General features: G+C 30.0%; 1 protein-coding gene across 1 annotated transcript in view; it reads right to left on the bottom strand.

Annotated features, from left to right (window-relative positions):
• Window positions 1-18,950, bottom strand: part of LOC127100788 (pterocarpan synthase 1) — a 121,893-nt gene extending 102,943 nt beyond the window's left edge. Inside the window, exon 1 of the mRNA XM_051038063.1 lies at window positions 18,672-18,950. Within this exon, the coding sequence (XP_050894020.1) occupies window positions 18,672-18,851 (180 nt within the window). The 5' untranslated portion in view covers window positions 18,852-18,950. The remainder of the gene's footprint in view (window positions 1-18,671) is intronic.
• Between the last annotated feature and the right edge of the window lie 1,274 nt (window positions 18,951-20,224).

Below are 20,224 nucleotides of genomic sequence, written 5' to 3'. Positions count from 1 at the left end.
TGTGCACCAACTGAAGTATGAAATTGAGTTGTTGAAGAGATTTTAGCTGATAAATTGTAAGTCAACAATCACACCTGCTGAGACAAGTCATAAGCTGGACTATGATGATGATGGTGAGGATGTATATGCTACAACCTTCAAACAATTGGTTGGTTGTCTGAGATATCTGTGTAACACCAGGCCTAACATATGTTATGCAGTTGTAATGGTGGGTAGGTTTATGAGTAAACCAAAGTGGTCATGTTACCTAGCTGCAGTCAGGATTCTAAGGTATGTAAAAGGGGACTCTGAGGCATCGAATTATGTTTCCATATGGAGTGTCATATGATGCTGATCTGATATTCTATCCAGACTCTGACTAGTATAGTGGCATAATGGAAAAAAGAAGTACTACAAGGTACCTCTTCATGTATCTAGGAGCTACCATTTCTTTGTGTTCTAGGAAGGAACTAGTGGTTGCATTGTCAACTTGTGAAGCTAAATACATAGATGGTGCTTTGTCAGCTTTTCAAGCTGTTTGACTGATGAATTTGCTGCAAGAACTGAAGTTCAAGGTGAGAAAATCAGTCAGAGTGATGATTGACAACAAATCTTTCATAAGTATTGCTAAGAATCTAGTGTTGCATGGAAGAAGAAAGCACATTGATACTAAGTACCATTTTATGCGCAATCAGGTTCAAAATGGAGTACTTGAGGTTGTTCATGTCAGCACTCAGAAGAAACTTGTAGATGCGTTGGCTAAGGTAATCAAAACTGAATACTTCATAAATTTGAGGGATGTAATTGGTGTTGTTGATTATTAAACTTGAATGTGAATTAAGAGATGATGTTGAATGTAAGTTAACATTCAAGTTAGTTTAGTTTTGAGTTTCATTTGCATTTAAGTTTACATTTGCATTTGAATTTGAGTTTGAATTTAATGTGCATTTGAGTTTGGGTGAATCTATATAAGCTCAAAGTAAGTTGAATGTATAACAGAATTTAAAAAATAATTTCTGAACAGTGAAAGTTAGTTACAAAGTTTTTTATCTCTCTCTCATTCGTTCATCTTCATCTTCTCCAATTATTATGCATTGTCAATGGAAGCTCATTGTTGAACTCCAACACATGTCCCTAATACATTCATGGGGTTCACACCCGTACATTTATTGTGTTGCTTGTCTTATTGCTTTCATTTTTATTTACTTTCGATTATTGAGTGTCCTTCAAGATTGCACCTATCTGAATCAAGTTTTGAAATGATTTGTTTTTAGCATGCATAAACCATTGGTTATGTTTGAACTTGAGTGAAACTTGAGACCTTGATCCCCATAATGAGATCAACTATATATAATAAAACAATAGTAATCGTCGACAACAAATAGATCCTCATGATCAGGTATGTATCCCACTACGTGGGCTTCAATGTTTTAGCTTGCTTGCGCACGTCTTTAAAGATAAAATTGTTGAAAACTAATCATCATGCTAATAATTATGTTGATAATTGTTTTGAACCTCTTAATTACTTATGTCGAGAGTCTTTAGTCGACTCATATAATGTTATTCATACACCTTCACATCACCTATTATTTGGACTTAATAATATCTTAAGTCCCCAACTCTGGTGGACGTGTCAAACTTGACCCTTGTCTAAAAGGTGATTTATGTAACCTCTTTCAAGATCTTGGACATGTTTTGAAGAGATAGTGATCCTAATCTTGTGGATCTATTCTTGAGACTCCTAGATACCATTGTTTGTGGGAATTAGAATACCATATGTTTCAAATCATCTGATAGGTTAATCGAACCATCTTAGTAGACATAATATGTCAATGCCCGTCATTGAGTCTTTTATACTTAGCATTTTCTAACATGATAATTATCATTCTTTGTTGACTTCTTTCTCTAAAATTTCCAAGCTAACACTTGCAAAGCCAAATCTTTTACCAAAATTGTTCCTCTTGGGAGGAATGACAACCTCTGATAAATCCCCATGTTTCTTGAAGGACTCAAAAATTTCTTTGGCCCCATAATAACCGGGAAACTCCGAAAATACACTGAAGAAATGCCTAACTCGTCAAGCTTGATTTTAGTAAGAATGCGACTGATTATAAGAGAAAAAGGAAATTAAACTAACCAATTTTTAGATCTCCAAAACCGATTTTCAAATCTAATAATCTTCAAATTTTCTAGAAACTCCTTTAGATTTGAGTGATTGTGAAATTAGTGATGATGAATGAACCTTCGATTATAAAAGATTGTGAAACATTATAGTGGGGAACGATTGTATCTTTATTTTTCCTGATGGGAGATTGAGAGTAATAATGAATGTGTGTGTGTATGAGAGAGAGAGAGAGAGAAAGAGAGAGAGAGAGAGAGAGAGAGAGAGAGAGAGAGAGAGAGAGAGAGAGAGATGAAAGAATTTAAAGGATTTTTTTAGGTAAGAGCTTTGAAACAATTTATGGAAATTGTACGTGTAATGTAGAAGAGCTTCTCCCTTTTTTGTTTTTTTTTGTTTTTAATTTATTTCATTTTTAATTTATATTTTTAGTTTTATTTTATTAATTTATAATTTTGGTTTTAATTTATATTTTTTATTTAATTTATTTGGTTTTAATTTATTTGTTTTTAATTTATTTGTTTTTAATTTATTTTAATTTTGGTTTTATTTTATTAATTCATAGTTTTGGTTTTATTTTACAATTTTTTTATGAATTTAATTTAAGTTTTAGATTTATTTAGTTTTATTTTATAAATTTTTATTTTTATTTTTTTCTAAAAAAAGGAGTTTTATTTAATTACTTTGGTATTTATTTTATTTATTTAAAATAATGAATGTAAGGGAGGCAAAATAAAAAGGCAGGGCAAATGAATTTTTTCCACCAATAAAATTATTTTGGTGTCCACTATGTACATCAAAATTAACGCAATAAATAAATAAAATCAAAATTATTGGCTTGTACTTTAGCGTCGGTCAACACTGACGTTACCACTAATAAATAAATATGACTGAAAAATTAAAATAGGAGGCAAACAAAAATTGTGGGTGGAATTGTTTTTTTTACCAGTAGAATTACATTAGTATCGACTTTGATTGCTACTTGTATTGCAATAAATAAAAATTAAATAAATAGACATTTATGTGTCAAAATAAGACAATAGATATATTAATAATTAAATAAATAAATTATGTGGCGTCAGCTATGGCCGACACAATTGTTAAAGACATTTAAAAACTAAAAAATGATTTAACCTATTAGCATCCACCTTTGGTGACATAAGGTTGACGCTATTAGCGTCGCAGTCAGGGATGACGCTAAAACATTGCAGCTAAAATATTGTTTTCTTGTAAAGAACTTTATTTAGTAAAGAACTTGAACATATGACAACGAGTAACCACTAGCCATATGGTAACAAGGAATGATATTTAGACACTATGCATGGGAAATGCTTTACCAAATGTGTTTACATACTCTCTTCTTGGTTATCGAGCCAGAAGATATGATACCAGATATCTCTTGAGTCCAAATGATCAAATACAAAAATAATTTTTGCACATGGAATTTCTTGTCATCATCAAGCTTGATTTCAGTAAGAATACGACTAAGCAAGAACAACGGTGGAATCAATCAATATTCACTGATTATATGAGTAAAAGAAAATTAAACTAATTGATTTTCAGATCTCCAAAACCGATTTTCACAGCTAATAATCTTCAACTTTTCTATAAACTCGTTTAGATTTGAGTGATTGTGAAATTAGCGATGATGAATGAACATTCGGTTACAAAGATTGTGAAACATAAGAGAGGGGAACGACAATATCTTCATTTTCCTTGATGGAGAATTGAGAGAAATTATGAAGGAGAGAGAGAGGGGGGGGGGGGAATGAGAGAGAAAAAGATGAAAGAATTCGAAGAATATTTTAGACAAGAGCTTTGAAACGATTTTAGGGAAACTATATGTGTACTGTAGAAGAGTTTCTCCCTTTTTTATGTTTTTTTCATTTTCATTTTATTTTATTATTAATTTATATTTTTAGTTTTATTTTATTAATTTATAATTTTTGGTTTTAATTTATAGTTTTTATATTAATTTATAAGGTTTTAGTTTATAGTTTTGGTTTTAATTTAGTTTTAATTTAGGTTTTATTTCATTAATTTATAGTTTTGGTTTTATTTTACATTTTTTTTTGGAATTTAATTTAAATTTTAGATTTATTTTGTTTTACTTTACAAATTTCTAGTTTTATTTGATTCTAAAAGAAGGAGTTAGTTTTAATTACTTTTATTTTTATTTAATTTTGTATTATTAAATTAAAATAAAAAATAAAACGGAGACAAACTAAAAAGGTGGGGGAAAGGAATTTTTTCCAACAAAATATTTATTTTAGCATAGATATATCCGTCGCAATTAATGCAATAAATAAATACATAAATAAAATAAAAAATATTGGCTTATGCCTTTGCATCGATCAGAGCTGATGCTACAAATAATAAAGAAATACAACAGAAAAAAAGGAGGCAAACGACATTTATGGGCGGAAATGAATTGTTTTTACTAATATAATTACATTAGCATCGACCGTGATTGTCGCTTGTATTGCAATAAATAAAAAATTAAAGATATAGACATTTATCTGTTACAAATAAAAAATAAATAAATTAATAATTAAATAAATACATTATGTGGCGTCAGCTATGGCCAACGCAATTGTTAAAGTCATTTAAAATTAAAAAATGATTTAACCTATTAGCATCCGCCTTTGGTGACATAAGGTCGACACTATTAACGTCGCAGTTAGGGTTGACGCTAAAATATTACAGCTAAAACGTTGTGTTCTTGTAAAGAACTTTATTTAGTAAAGAACTTGAACATATGACAATGTGTAACCACTAGCCATATGATAACAGAGGATGGTCTTTAGACACTGTTACTAGGCAATGATTTACCAAACGTGTTCACATATTCTCTTTTGAGTTATCGAGCCAGAAGATATGATACCAAATATCTTTTAAGTCCAAATGATCAGATACAAATATAATTTTTAGACATGGAATTTCATGTAATCATCAAGCTTGATTTTAGTAAGAATGTGACTAAGCAAGAACAACGATGGAATCAATCAATATTCACGGATTATATGAGTAGAAGGAAATTAAACTAATTGATTTTCATATCTCCAAAACCGATTTTTCAAAGCTAATAATGTTCAACTTTTCTAGAAAGTCCTTTATATTTGAGCGATTATAAATTAACGATGATGAATGAACCTTCAGTTACAAAGATTGTGAAACGTTAGAGTGGGTAACGACTGTATCTTCATTTTTCCTCATGGAGGATTGAGAGCGATAATGGACGAGAGAGAAAGATATATATATATATATATATATATATATATATATATATATATATATATATATATATATATATAGAGAGAGAGAGAGAGAGAGAGAGAGAGAGAGAGAGAGAGAGATGAAAGAATTTGAACATTTTTTTAGGTAAGAGCTTTGAAATAGTTTTAAGGAAAATGTACTTTTAATGTAGAAGGGCTTCCCCCTTTTCTTTTCTTTTTTCAAATTTTTTTTTTAATTTATATTTTTAATTTAATTTTATTAATATATAATTTTGATTTAAATTTATAATTTAAATTTTATTTAATTTGTTTTTAATTTATAGTTTTGGTTTTAATTTAGTTATAATTTTGGTTTTATTTTATTAATTTGTAGTTTTGGTTTTATTTTACATTTTGTTTTATGAATTTAATTCAAGTTTTACATATATTTGGTTTTATTTTTTTTATTTGATTTTAAAAAGGAGTTTTTTTAATTACTTTTGTTTTAATTTTATTTTATTTTATTAGTTTAAAATAATAAATAAAAAGGAGGCAAACTAAAAAGGTGGGGCGATTGAATTTTTTTCCATAAAAATATTATTTTAGCGTAGATTATGTCCGTCGAAATTAATGCAATCAAAAAATAAAAAAATATTGGATTTTGCCTTAGCGTCAGTCAGAGCTGACGCTACCACTAATAAATAAATAAGACAGAGAAAAGGAAGCAAATGACAATTGTGGGCGAAAATTAATTGTTTTTACTAATATAATTATATTAGCGTCAACCTTGACTGACACTTGTATTGCGAAATAAAAAGTTAAATATATAGAAATTTATATGTTATAAATAAACATATATATAAATTAACAATTAATTAAATAAATTAAGTATCGTCGGCTATGACCGATGCAATTGTTAAACACATTAAAAAATTAAAAGAAATGGTGTAACCTATTAGTGTCAGCCTTTGGTGACATAAGGTTGACCCTATAAGCGTCGCAATTAGGGTTGACGCTAAAATGTTGCAGCTAATACATTGTTTTCTTGTACAAAACTTTATTTGGTAAAGAACTTGAACATCGGACAATGTGTAACCACTAGCCATATGGTAACAAGGGATGGTCTTTAGACATTGTGCATAGGAAATGATTTACCAAAGGTATTCACATATTCTCTTCTTGGTTATCGAGCCTGAAGATATGGTATACCAGATATCTCTTGAGTCCAAATGATCAGATACAAAAATAATTTATAAACATGGAATTTCATGTCATCATAAAGCTTGATTTCACTAAGAATGTGACTAAGCAAGAATAACGGTGGAATCAATCAATATTAACTGTTTATATGAGTAGAAGGAAATTAAACTAATTGATTTTTAGATCTCCAAAACCGATTTTCAAAGCTAATAATCTCCAACTTTTCTAGAATCTCCTTTAGATTTGAGCGATTATGAAATTAACGATGATGAATGAACCCTCGGTTACAAAGATTGTGAAACAGGAGAGTGGGGAACGATTGTATCTTCATTTTCCCTAACGGAGGATTGAGAGCGATAATGAACAAGAGAGAGAGAGAGAGAGAGAGAGAGAGAGAGAGAGAGAGAGAGATAGAGAGAGATGAAAGAATTCGAAGAATTGTTTAGGTAAGAGCTTTAAAATAGTTTTAGGGAAATGTACGTTTAATGTAGAAGAGCTTCTCCCTTTTTTGTTTTTTTTTGTTTTCAATTTTTTTAACATTTAACTTATATTTTAAATTTTATTTTATTAATTTATAATTTTGGTTTTAATTTATAGTGTTTATTTTAATTCATTTGGTTTTAATTTATAGTTTTGGTTTTAATTTAGTTTTAATTTTTGTTTTATTTTATTAATTTATAGTTTTGGTTTTAATATAGTTTTAATTTTGGTTATATTTTATTAATTTATAGTTTTGCTTTTATTTTACAATTTTTTTTTATGAATTTAATTAAAGTTTTAGATTTCTTTGGTTTTACTTTAGTTTTACTTGATTTAGAAAAAAAGGAGTTTGTTTTAATTACTTTTGTTTTTATTTATTTTAATTTTATTAATTTAAAATAATAAATAAAAATTAGGCAAACTAAAAAGATGAGGCAAATGAATTTTTTCCCATAAAAAAATTATTTTAGCGTCGACTATGTCCTTCGAAATTAATGCAATAAGTAAATAAAAAATATATTGGAGCCTTAGCGTCACTCCGAGTTGACGCTACCACTAATAAATAAATAAAACAAAAAAAAGGAGGCAAATCACAATTGTGGGCGGAAATGAAATGTTTTTACCAATATAATTACATTAGTGTCAGCCTTAATTGTTGCTTGTATTGCATTAAATTAAAAGTTAAATATATAAAAATTTATCTGTTTATAAATAAAAAATAGATAAATTAAAAAATAAATAAATAAATTATATATCGTCAGCTATGGCCGACGCAATTGTTAAAGACATTTAAAAATTAAAAGAAATGATTTAACTTATTAGTGTCCGACTTTGGTGACATAAGGTTGACGCTATTAGCGTCGCAATCAGGGATGGCGCTAAGATGTTACAGGTAATACGTTGTTTTCTTGTAAAGAACCTTATTTAGTAAAGAACTTGAACATAGGACAATGTGTAACCACTATCCATATGATAACAAATGATGGTCTTTAGACATTGTGCATAGACAATGATTTACCAAATACGGTCACATATTCTCTTCTTGGTTATCGAGCTTGAAGATGTGATACCAAATATCTCTTGAGTCCAAATGATCAGATACAAAAATAATTTTTAGACACGGAATTTCATGTCATCATCAAGCTTGATTTCAGTAAGAATGCGACAAAGTAAGAACAACGGTGGAATCAATCAATATTCACTAATTATACGAGTAGAAGGAAATAAAACTAATTGATTTTCAGATCTCCAGAACCGATTTTCAAAGCTAATAATCTTCAACTTTTCTAGAAACTCCTTTAGATTTGAGCGTTTGTGAAATTAACGATGATGAATAAACCTTCGATTATAAAGATTGTGAAACATTAGAGTGGGGAATGACTGAATCTTCATTTTCCCTAATGGAGCATTGAGAGCGATAATGAACGAGAGACAGAGAGAGAGACAGAGAGAGAGAAAGAGAGAGAGAGAGAGAGAGAGAGAGAGAGAGTGTATGTGTGTGTGTGTGTGAGAGAGAGAGAGAGAGAGTTGAAAGAATTTTTAAGGTAGGAGCTTTGAAATTGTTTTAGGGAAGTTGTACGTTTAATTTAGAGGAGCTTCTCCCTTTTTTGTTTTCTTTTTTTCATTTTTCAATTTTTTATTTTTAAGTTAATTTTATTAATTTATAATTTTGGTTTTAACGTATAGTTTTTATTTTAATTAATTTGGTTTGAACATTTAGTTTTTGTTTTAATTTATATTTTGGGATTTTTTTACAAATTGTTTTTATGAATTTAATTCAAGTTTTAGATTTATTTGATTTTAGTTTAGTTTAATTTTATTTTTAAAAAAGGAGTTCATTTTAATTACTTTTTATTTTATTTTATTTTATTATATTAATTTAAAATAATAAAAAAAAAGGAGGCAAACTAAAATGGTGGGGGAAATGGATTTTTTCCCATAAAAAATTATTTTAGCGTCGAGTATATCCATCGTAATTAATGCACTAAATAAATAAATAAAATATTTGATATTGCCTTAGCGTCGATCAGAGCTGACACTACCACTAATAAATAAATGTTACAACTATTATGTTGTTTTCTTGTAAAGAACTTTATTTAGTAAAGAACTTGAACATTAGACAATGTGTAACCACTAGCCATATGGTAACAAGGGATGGTTTTTAGAAATTGTGCATAGGAAATGATTTACCAAATGTATTCACCTATTCTCTTCTTGGTTATCGAGCTTGAAGATATAATACCAGATATCTCTTAAGTCTAAATGATCAGATACAAAATTAATTTATAGACATGGAATTTCATGTCATCATAAAGCTTGATTTCAGTAAGAATGCGACTAAGCAAGAATAACGGTGGAATCAATCAATACTAACTGATTATATGTGTAGAAGGAAATTAAACTAATTGATTTTCAGATCTCCAAAACCGATTTTCAAAGCTAATAATCTTCAAAAAATTTAGAAACTCCTTTAGATTTGAGTGATTGTGAAATTAATGATGATGAATGAACCTTCGGTTACAAAGATTGTGAAACATTAGAGTGGGGAACGATTGTATCTTCATTTTTCCTGTTGGAGGATTGAAAGCCAGAGTAAACGGAGAGAGAGAGAGAAAGATATATATATATATATATATATATATATATATATATATATATATATATATATATATATATATATATATATATATATATATATATATATATATATATATATATATAGAGAGAGAGAGAGAGAGAGAGAGAGAGAGAGAGAGAGAGAAAGAGAGAGAGAGATATGAAATAATTAGAAGGATTTTTCTAGGTAAGAGCTTTGAAACGATTTTAGGGAAACGGTACGTGTAATGTAGAAGAGCTTCTTCCTTTTTTTTCGTTTTTATTTTATTATATTTTTAATTTATATTTTAGTTTTATTTTATTAATTTATAATTTTGGTTTTAATTTATAATTTATACTTTTTATTTTAATTTATTTGGTTTTAATTTAGTTTTAATTTCGGTTTTGTTTTATTAATTTATAGTTTTGGTTTTATTTTACAATTATTTTTATGAATTTAACTTAAGTTTTAGATTTATTTGGTTTTATTTTACTTATTTATAGTGTTATTTTATTCTAAAAAAAGGAGTTAGTTTTAATTACTTTTGTTTTTATTTTATTAATTTAACTAGTAGAAGACTCGTGCGTCAACACGGGTATGAGAAAAGGTGTGAGATATAGGATTATGAATTTGTGATCATTGTCATTGTACAAGCAAAAAGCAACATTCTTTTAATTTAGAAATAAACATAATTTTTCCTTGATATAGTTTATAAAAAGATACTGAGGATTTTGTTTCGATTGAAACTAAAACTTCTCATAAATTTCTCATCATTTACTTGTCATTTTGTATTTACATGGTTGAAACGCATAAACAAATTTTAGTTATTCTATAATAATAATTTTGATCTTGCCCTAATTGATGCAGGAATTGTTATTTATTTGATGATCATGACTCTTGGGGTTGCCTTCTAGTATGTTTATGCCTTTATTTTTAGAAGCCATGATAGGATTGTTGACCTTATTTATCATACATATTGCCTTTAGTATATTTGTTAGTGATGTGTTTGTTTGTGTTGTTTATTTCGTAATTATCCTTGAGGTTCTCCTCCATATTGATGTGAGCTTTTTGTAAGGTCTTCTTGTCGATATGCTTAGTGTATGGATTTTCTCTAATATTGTTGTTATTAGTGAGAATGTTGTGGTTGTTGTTGTTTCTAGTATTGTCTTCCCCTTTCGTCCTATCCAACGGATTATTATGGATGTTATGGTTCTATTTTTTTTGTAAGCCTCCACCAATATAGAAATTCTTCAAAATACTATTCAAAATTTGAGCATTTGATAGTCAATTTAAAAACAAAAGCACGTACAAAACTTTAACATCACCATTATAAGAAACAGCTTGTGAAAGGAGAAACTAAGACTCCATTGAAGAAGATGAAACAAGCTTCATGGCATTGATCATAAGAAACTATTACATAAATCTACTAAGAGAGTAGAGTGAACTACTATTTATATCAGTTACAATTACTTAGAGCAGCATAACTAACTACTAATTATCTAACTAAAAATAGTTAGGTTAGTTACAATAAGTTCCCTTGGATAGTTTCAACTAAAATGGTGTTAACTTGTCGGGCAAGTCATCTCATTATTCTTCACTATCTTTTTATGTTCAACATCCCCCCTAAGGCTGGAATACACATTGATCATTCCAAGCTTGTTTTGTAAGTTGATAAATGGCCATATGTGTGAGACTTTGTCATAATGTCCTCTACTCGTTCCTTTGATGCGACTGATAACAAATGAATTCTTCCAGCTTGAACCTTATCTCTGACCACATGGCAGTCCATCTCTATATGTTTTGTTCTCTCATGGAAGACAAGATCTATAGCTATGTGTACTGTTTATTTGTTATCATAGTAGATCACTATTGGAGAATTATGCTCTATATGAAAATCCTTCAGCAGATAAAGAATCCAGTGTCCTTCACATGTTGCTTGAGCCAAAGCTCAATACTCTGCCTCTTATGATGATCTATACACCATTGATTGTTTCTAGATTTTCCATCTAATTAATGACCTTCTAAAGAAGAAACATATGCTTGTGGTTGATCTCCTTGTGTAAGGGCATACTCCCCAATCTGAGTCAGAAAAACAATTGAGTTTGAGAACAGTTGATGAACTAAATAGAAGACCATTACCTGGACTACCTTTGAGGTACCTTATAAAATGAAGTCCTGCTATCATTTGTTCGTCTGTTCGTGAGATGAGAAATTGACACAATTTTCTTACAACATAAGAAATTTTTGGTCTTGAATGATTCAAATATAGAAGTCTTCCAATTAATCTCCTATATGCAGTTGGATAAGACAAAGTTATCTCAGATTCTTTGTGTAGCTACAAGTGAGGTTGCATAGGAGTGTTACATAGCTTAACTCCACTGAACCATGTGTCTTGTAAAAGATCAAGAACATACTTTCTTTGGCACAAAGCAATTCCTTCTTTTGATCTTCCCACTTCGAAACCAAGAAAATATTTGAGTTCTCATAGATCCTTGATGCTGGATTTGTCATTCAAGAGGGTCTTAATGTGAGTAATCTCATCCATATCAGTCCCCCATAAGACCAAATCATCTACATATACAAGGATCACCGTGAAAGTTGCACCATTTGATTTTAGTATAGATTGAGTAGTCAGATTTAGATTGAATAAAACTTGATTGTGTCAAAGTTTTAGTGAGCTTAGTATTCCACTGCATGCTAGCATGTTTGAGGTCATATAAGAATCTCTAAAGTTTACACACCAAGTCAGATTGAGTGACAACAAGGCTAGGTGGTACCTACATATATATCTCTTCATTGAGGTCACCATGTAAGAAGGTTGTGTTCACATCTAATTGAAATAAGGTCCAATTATAGGCAGATGCAGTTGCCATGAAGATTCTAATTATTGTCATTTTGACAACTAGGCTGAAGGTGTCAAGATAGTCGAGACCTTCAGTTTGAGTGAAACCCTTAGCTACCAAATGTGCCTTGTATCTCTTCACAGAACCATTAGCATGAAGTTTGAGTTTGTAAACCCATTTGCATCCAATGGCCTTGTTGTGCTTAGGCCATGGAACCAATTTCCATGTGTTTGATTTCATAATGGCGTGTAATTCAATTTGAATGGATTTACTCCATTTTGCATCATTAATAGGTTCCTCATAGGATTTTGGTTCAGATATGGAAGTTAAGTTAAGAATGTATTAAGCATATGGATGAGATAAGTTATGATATGATAAGAAAGAAGAAATGGGATACTTACTTGCATAAGATATTGGAAGATCATCTTAATTAAGAGGATGACCTACATTCTTAATCAAATTGCAATGATAATCCTATAGAAAAATAGGAGGGTGATTGGCTCGAGAAGATCTCCTAGGTTGGAAGGAGACATTAGGAATTGTTACAATTGGATTGTTGGTAGGTGTAGGATTTGAATAAGGGGAAGCAAGGTTTTTTAATGGTGATGATGTGATAGGTGAATAAAAAATAAGTATATCATGATCAAATGAAGTAGTGGAATGAGGAGTATGATCATAAGTATTTATTGAAACATGGTTGGAAGAATCATAAATGAAAGGAAAATCAAATAAATCATGTGAAAGTGAAGGATTGATAGATGAAGAAGTAGATGATGTGGGTGTATGATCTATATAAGGAAATATGGATTCAAAAAAATGATATCTCTAGAAATTAAAGTTTCCTTAGATTTTAAGTCAAACAAGATATGACCCTTAACACTTACTTGCAAGCCAAGGTAGATACACTTCTTAGATCTAGAATTTAACTTCTTCCTATTGGCTTGTAAGGTAGTAGCAAAGCAAAGTGAGCCAAAAACTCTAAGGAGTTTAATTTCAGGTAGGTGTATATGTAAAGCATGAAAGTGTTACTTGTTATGTAAGGAAGTTCTAAGAAGTCTATTGATTAGGTGAATAGCGTGATTTAGAGCATAAGACCAGAAAATTTTGGATAATTTGGCCTGAAATAACAGTGCTCTAGTAATGGCCAGTATATGTTGTTGTTTCCTCTCAACAAGGCCATTTTGTTGTGGGGTTCCAAAACATGATGTGTGATGTATGATGCCTGATGATCTATATAAATCCTTGAGAAGGAACTCATTGCCATTATCATACCTGATACATTTTATGTTTTTGTTGAATTGAGTTTTAACTAGAGACATAAAGGCTTTAACAAGAGGAGTCGTTTCAGATTTGTATTTAATGAGAAAAATCTATGTACGTCTAGTCTTATCATCTATAACTCTAAGGAAATATGTATGGCCATAAAGTGATGGAATATACAATGGACCCCATATGTCCATATAGACTAAGTAAAAAATGTCAACTGACTTATGATTGCTGTGTGGAAATGGCAATCTTTTTTGCTTGGCATAAAAACACACATCACAAGGTGAAATACTTTGTACAGTTTGGACAAAAGGAAAAACTTTATGCATTTCAAATAGTTTTTCATGTGAGGGATGGTCAAGCCTCATATGCCAAATATTACAAGTAGTAGCATGTAGATTATCATGCCTATCAATAGAAGTATTACAGGTGTTATGCTGACATATGAGAGAATTAACTAGAACATTATTGGAATGATGTGGTGGTAGAGGAATTGCAACTTGGGGTTAATTGAGAATGTATATGCTACCTCTTAAATCAGTTGTACCCATCATCTTCCTGCAGTGAGATTTCTTTATGACACAAGTAGAATGGTCAAAAGTGAGTTGAGATTGAAGGTTGTGAGTCAATTTTGGAACTAAAATGAGATTAAATGAAAATTTTGGCATGTATAGAACATGAGTCAGCATAAAATCTGAATAAAAATAATAGTTCCTGCAAATTCAGTGGTAACTAAAGAACCATTTGGTAGTTTGACTGTGATAGGAGAAATTCTTTTCAAACATGTAAAGAAATGTCGAGAATAGAAAACATGGTCAGTGGAACTAGTTTCAAGAAGGAAATATGTAGTTTTGACAGATGGAGGTAAAGTGAAGACAATACATGTAATGGGTTAGACTGAGTAATGGTTTGATTAACACTATGAGAATTTGTTAAAGATGCTTGCTGGAGTAAAGCTAAGAGAGCTTTATGTCGATCAGGAGTAAAACTAAATGAATTTGTTGATTGGTCCTGATTCGAATCTTCAGGTGGATTTGATTGATCATCAATTTCTTGATGTTTATCATATGGTGAATTGTTGACATTATTGATGTGACTTTGGTGTGGCTGTCAATGAGGAGGGTATCCATGTTTTTTGAAACAAGTATCAATGGTGTGATTTGTCATTCCACAATGAGTGAAAACCCTTGAGCATCTACCTCTACCATTGGAGGATCTACCTTCTATATTGTTCTTGCCACAAAAAAGAGTATTGCATCTCCTTTGATATTGATTATTGGGAAAAGCTAGCAATTTGGATTCATTGATAGGTGCAATGAGATGTTTTTCTTGTTAAACAAGTAAGGAATACACTTTGAAAATATTAGGGAATGGGTCCATTAACATTATTTGGGATCTAACAGGAGCAAATTGATAATTGAAACCTTTTAAGAATATGATATCTTGATCAAAATCCTTATAACTACGAATTCTATCAATCATTATGCAAGAAATGTTACAATCACATGTAGGAATAGGCCTGAAATTGTCTAACTCTTGCCATAGCCTTTTCAATTTGGTATAATATGAAGAAATTGAAGAATCACCTTGCTCGAGAGTGCATATTTCTTCTTGGATATCTGAGATTCTGAACATATCACCATGATAGAACTGATCCTTGAGCTCTTTCAAATTGTTGGATGTGATTTCCATCCACAAGATGCTCTGTGAAATCTTAGAATCAACAGAGTTATTTAACCATGACATAATCATGGTGTTGCAATGATCCATGCGATAGAGTCACGATCTTCGTCTGGTAATCTTGGTAGTGAATCGTTGATGAAATGTAACTTGTTCTTGGATCGGAGCACCATAGTCATGGACCTTGACCAAGAATGATAATTTCTTGCATTCAGAAGAGGAGTAACTAACACCCGTCCGGGATTTTCATTTGGGTGCATGAAATAGGGATTGAGAGTATCATTTTGATATCCCTTGTTTAGATTTGAAATAGTAGTATGTACGTTATCTGAGCTTGAAGGGCCTCTAACCGATATTGTTGAAGTAGAAAAGAAGAAGAAAGAAGATTAGATGAATTCACATGAAAAGAACGAGGAAGAAAAATGAATTCAACTGAAATTGATGAGATTTGTGTAAGCAGCGAAAATGATGGAGAAAGATTCAAATGTTGATGATACCATTTGAAAGGAGAAACCTAGACTCAATTGAAGAAGATGAAACAAGCTTCATGGCATTGATGATAAGAAACTATTACACAAATCTACTAAGAGAGAATAATGAACTACTATTTATATTAGTTACAATTAGTTAGAGTAGCATAACTAACTCCTAATTATCTAACTAAAAATAGTTAGGTTAGTTACAATAAGTTCCCTTGGATAATTTCAACTATAATATTGATAACTTATCGGACAAGTCATCTCATTATTCTTCACTATCTCTTTATGTTCAACACAACTTGCAAAAAATAACGTTATATTTAGAATTTTAAAATCACATGGCATTAAACATATTGACGTGCAATTTAACCGATTAAATATGTTACAACTATTCATATTATCACGATCCAAGTTGGACCAAGAATAAAATATAAGACTAATAAAAGCATATAACTAATAAGATAAAATGTTCATATATTTCTATTTGATTTTAGTTTATTGGTATTGCATGATCATACATTCATATGACTATTTTAACAAGTTTCAAGAAGGAAATATGTAGTTTTGACAGATGGAGGTAAAGTGAAGACAATACATGTAATGGGTTAGACTGAGTAATGGTTTGATTAACACATTGAGAATTTGTTAAAGATGCTTGCTGGAGTAAAGCTAAGAGAGCTTTATGTCGATTAGGAGTAAAACTGAATGAATTTGTTGATTGGTCCTGATTCGAATCTTCAGGTGGATCTGATTGATCATCAATTTCTTGATGATTATCATAGGGTGAATTGTTGACATTATTGATGTGACTTTGGTGTGGCTGTTAATGAGGAGGGTATCCATGTTTTTTGAAACAAGTATCAATGGGGTGATTTGTCATTCCAAAATGAGTGAAAACCCTTGACCCTCTACCTCTACCATTGAAGGATCTACCTTCTATATTGTTCTTGCCACAAAAAAGAGTATTTCATCTTCTTTGATATTGATTATTGGGAAAAGCTAGCAATTTGGATTCATTGATAGGTGCAATGAGATGTCTTTCTTCTTAAACAAGTAAGGAATAAACTTTAAAAATATTAGGGAATGGGTCCATTAACATTATTTGGGATCTAACAGGAGCAAATTGATAATTGAAACCTTTTAAGAATATGATATCTTGATCAGAATCCTTATAACTACGAATTTTATCAATCATTATGCAAGAAATGTTACAATCACATGTAGGAATAGGTCTGAAATTGTCTAACTCTTGCCATAGCCTTTTCAATTTGGTATAATATGAAGAAATTGAAGAATCACCTTGCTTGAGAGTGCATATTTCTTCTTGGATATCTGAGATTCTGAACACATCACCATGATAGAACTGATCCTTGAGCTCTTTCAAAATGTTGGATGTGATTTCCATCCACAAGATGCTCTGTGAAATCTCAGAATCAACAGAGTTATTTAACTATGACATAATCATGGTGTTGCAATGATCCATGTGATAGAGTCACGATCTTCGTCTGGTAGTCTTGGTAGTGAACCGTTGATGAAATGTAAATTGTTCTTGGATCGGAGCACCATAGTCATGGACCTTGACCAAGAATGATAATTTCTTGCATTCAGAAAAGGAGTAACTAACACCCGTCCAGGATTTTCATTTGGGTGCATGAAATAGGGATTGAGAGTATCATTTTGATATCCCTTGTTTAGATTTGAAATGGTAGTAGGTACTTTATCTGAGCTTGAAGGGTTTTCAACTGATATTGTTGAAGTAGAAAGGAAGAAGAAAGAAGATTAGATGAATTGATATGAAAAGAACGAGGAAGAAAAATGAATTCAACTGAAATTGATGAGATTTGTGTAAGCAGCAGAAATGATGGAGAAAGATTCAAATGTTGATGATACCATGTAAAAGGAGAAACTACGACTCAATTGAAGAAGATGAAACAAGGTTCATGGCATTGATCATAAGAAACTATTACACAAATCTACTAAGAGAGAATAATGAACTACTATTTATATTAGTTACAATTAGTTAGAGTAGCATAACTAACTCCTAATTATATAACTGAAAATAGTTAGGTTAGTTACAATAAGTTTCCTTGGATAGTTTCAACTATAATGTTGTTAAGTTGTCGGACAAATCATCTCATTATTCTTCACTGTCTCTTTATGTTCAACACAACTTGCCAAAAAAAACGTGAGATTTAGAATTTTAAAATCACATGGCATTAAACATATTGACGTGCAATTTAACCGATTAAATATTTTACAACTATTCTATATTATCACCATCCATGTTGGACCAGGAATAAAATATAAGACTAATAAAAGTATATAACTAATAAGATAAGATGTTCATATATTGCTATTTGATTTTAGTTTATTGGTACATATATGAAGCTTGCATGATCATACATCCATATGACTATTTTAACAAGCATTAACCATGTAATAATACATAAGTTTTTAAGGTATTGCCAAGGTTACAGTCAACCTAATAACAGACTCACTACTTGTAGGATCATAAGATATAGTTTCAAACACAGCAAACCCTCTTGCAAATCGAAATCTTCCCGTTCCAGAAACAACACCAAGCTCTCTTAAATTATCACGTTGACGACTTGTACCTTGAATTTCTAAAGTGCTACCAGCATATTGCACATCGTTAAACACAATTGACAAAACTATGTTCACATTTGCGCCATCTTGAGAAGTTACTGTGATTGTACCTTGAGCCTTTCCAATTAGAGTTGAAAATGGACTAGGACTTAATGTAACAGGATCATCAACAACAAATATTGTTCCAAATGTGTTGTATGACCAAACCTTGCCATTGATGCCTATAACCGGTGAAACGGTCGCTTTAGGTCCTTTTCCGACATCTTGTAGGTAGAACACCAAGGTTGATTGATTTGGTTGAGCTTGACCATTAACTATGTTAATGGTTATGAAAAGTAATATTGAGAAGGAGATGATTTTGATTGGAACTGAAAATTTTGCCGCCATTTTTTTGGTATTGCAAGAGACTATTATTGAAAATGTTTATGATATTTAGCTTCTGAAAATGGTTGAAATTTATAGAGGTGATCCGAGGCAGAAACTATGCTTAAAGGAAGACTCGACTATTTGTATAATGTTCTATTTGACAGCAAAATTTAATTTCAAATTAATATGCGAGTCATTTAAACGTGAGTATGTGAATAATAGTGTGAACAAATCAGTTACATAAATAAAGTAATGTGATTCTCTCTTTTATACCATGCATACCATGCCAGCCTCAATACACTTTGTGCTTGTTTTATTCACCGACTTAGACAAATCATGTTTTGGTAAAGATTGAAGCATCTGTAACACCGTGTGTTTCATGTTTCATTTACCTTAGAAACAATATTACAGTTACAGAATTATATTACATAACAATGTTTATCTGGCAATTCTTAGATAAATTTTATGCGATAACTTCTCTACACATGTTTCAACCAATTATTTAATACTATTTAATTTTATCATATATGATTAATTAAAATATACCGTTAGTATAAAATCATTCGTCATTATATGAAATAAATAATTATTAAAATGATTTAATTTTTTATTTTTTTTTATTTTTTATTTTTATTTTATATTTACATGTTAAAATAATTAGTTTTAATTGAATAACAGTTACACTAATAGTATATTTCAATAATCTCTTTAATTATTTATTAAATTTTTTGAATTTGAGAAATTTTCGAGACAATCTATTCTATAATAACTCTACCCAATTTTTTGTTATAAGTAGATAAGAATTTTCCTAAATTTTATTCAATAATTATTAATAATATTTGTCATTAAAAAAATAGTTTAGAATATATTAATTGTATTTATTCTTAAAAATTCATAGAAACTTGAATAGTGTTTATATATAAAAACTAATAATATTTTATTTTACATAATTAATAAAATGAGATAGAAAATTTGCGATCAGAAAATACTAAGAATAATGTCTTTTGTTATAAATCAGTCTATCTTTTAGGCTTTAAGTATAAAATTATATAATTATTAAACAATATAAGTTTATTTTTTTATGAATTTAATTGGAATACATAACGGTGTAAAAATATTTTACACTGTCACTTGATTACAACATTGGTTTGTTAGAGAAGTTTGACTTTTATTATAATCACATGTAAAGTAACACAAACGGATGATTGTGATGTATTCACAGTGTAAATTTTTTTACACGGACAATGCATAACAATTAATCTTTTTTTTTATAGAAGTTGATCAAATGAAATTTTTCATTACAATTATGTATGTAAGTAACTCTCGTATGATTAAAAACTAGATATAGAATAAACTTACCAATCTTCAATATGTAGTTGCATGCTGATGAATGT

The sequence above is a fragment of the Lathyrus oleraceus genome, chromosome 7, assembly GCF_024323335.1.
Source record: "Lathyrus oleraceus cultivar Zhongwan6 chromosome 7, CAAS_Psat_ZW6_1.0, whole genome shotgun sequence".
NCBI lineage: Eukaryota > Viridiplantae > Streptophyta > Magnoliopsida > Fabales > Fabaceae > Lathyrus > Lathyrus oleraceus.
The sequence above is the reverse complement of the archived record's forward strand: the minus strand, read 5'-3'. Positions and strand labels throughout refer to the sequence as shown.